General features: G+C 47.1%; 1 protein-coding gene across 1 annotated transcript in view; it reads right to left on the reverse strand.

The window, feature by feature from the left end:
- The window catches only part of Rxfp1 (relaxin/insulin like family peptide receptor 1), a 119,549-nt gene that overhangs the window by 7,240 nt on the left and 111,162 nt on the right, over positions 1 to 1,147 (reverse strand). The window contains 1 exon segment of the mRNA XM_023723671.1: positions 571 to 981. Within this exon segment, the coding sequence (XP_023579439.1) occupies positions 571 to 981 (411 nt within the window).

Below are 1,147 nucleotides of genomic sequence, written 5' to 3' on the forward strand. Positions count from 1 at the left end.
TTTTTTTTTTTTTTTTTTGCAGAACCAGGGATTGAACTCAGGCCCTTGCGCTTGCCAGGGATGCGCTTATCTTATGCTTTCTACCAGGGAATTTTAAAAAATAATGTAATTACTTTGTGCTGCATGTTGAGAATTGCTCACATTGGTGGTGTAGAGCAGCTGTATGTGTACTACTGAGTGAGTGATTAGTCAGCTACGCACATGTGTTCCAAAAGATCAGAAGTGCCTTGCTTCCTATTGTTGTATAAATTATGCCCATATTTTATGAGAGAGCCAGAGCACATTTTACTTTTTATTTTTAGGGTTAAAGCATGACATACAAGTGATCAGTGTTTTATTGAGTCTGTCAGGTTGGACCTGATAAGATAAAGCAGTGATTAGGGGAAAATGTCCACTGGAGATTCGGACAGAATTCTACAAACTTTCTGTGGGGAAAAATGAGTAAAAGCCTTGAAATAAAAGCTTGCAAACTTTAGAAGACGTGAGTTTTATAGTATGAGTTATCTCAGCGTTTGAATGAAAGTGTTGGTCATGCCAGATTTCTTTTTTTTTTCATGCCAGATTTCTTACCAAGAAAAATTGCCACGGAGTAAATCTGGGCCCCAGTGCTCTCTGCGCCCTCTGAATGCAGAGGGAAGCACACGCCGTTGGCGCCATAGTAGTTCTTGAAAACGTCCTTATTGCTGAGGGGCGTGAAAGCCACCACGAACCCAGCAATCCAAATGAGGATCAGAACTGTAACGGTTCTGCACTTGCGAGGTCTCAAACACCTGAAAGGATACACGACGCAGATGTATTTTTCCAAAGTCAGAAACGTCAAAAGCAGGACGGAAACCTCTGTGGACAGGACGGCGACAGAGCCCACGAGCTGGCAGTGCGTGCTCTCGGTCCACAGCTGGGCGTGCTGGTTGTACTGTCCGCGGAACCTGAGGTCTAGGGCTCCGATGACGAACAAGTACACGCCCATGAGGCAGTCGGCGCCTGCGGGGGGAAAGGCCGCCGCGTTAGAGAGCTGGGCAGCGGGAGGGAGGCATCGAAAAGCAACTGTAGGGCTGGAGAGATGGCTCAGTGGTCTAAAGCACCTACTTGAAACAAGCTTGGCAAAGCACAGGGACCGCGGTTCGATCCCCAGCACCACATGCCAGCC

The sequence above is a fragment of the Octodon degus genome, unplaced genomic scaffold (genome assembly GCF_000260255.1).
Source record: "Octodon degus isolate 3935 unplaced genomic scaffold, OctDeg1.0 scaffold00101, whole genome shotgun sequence".
NCBI lineage: Eukaryota > Metazoa > Chordata > Mammalia > Rodentia > Octodontidae > Octodon > Octodon degus.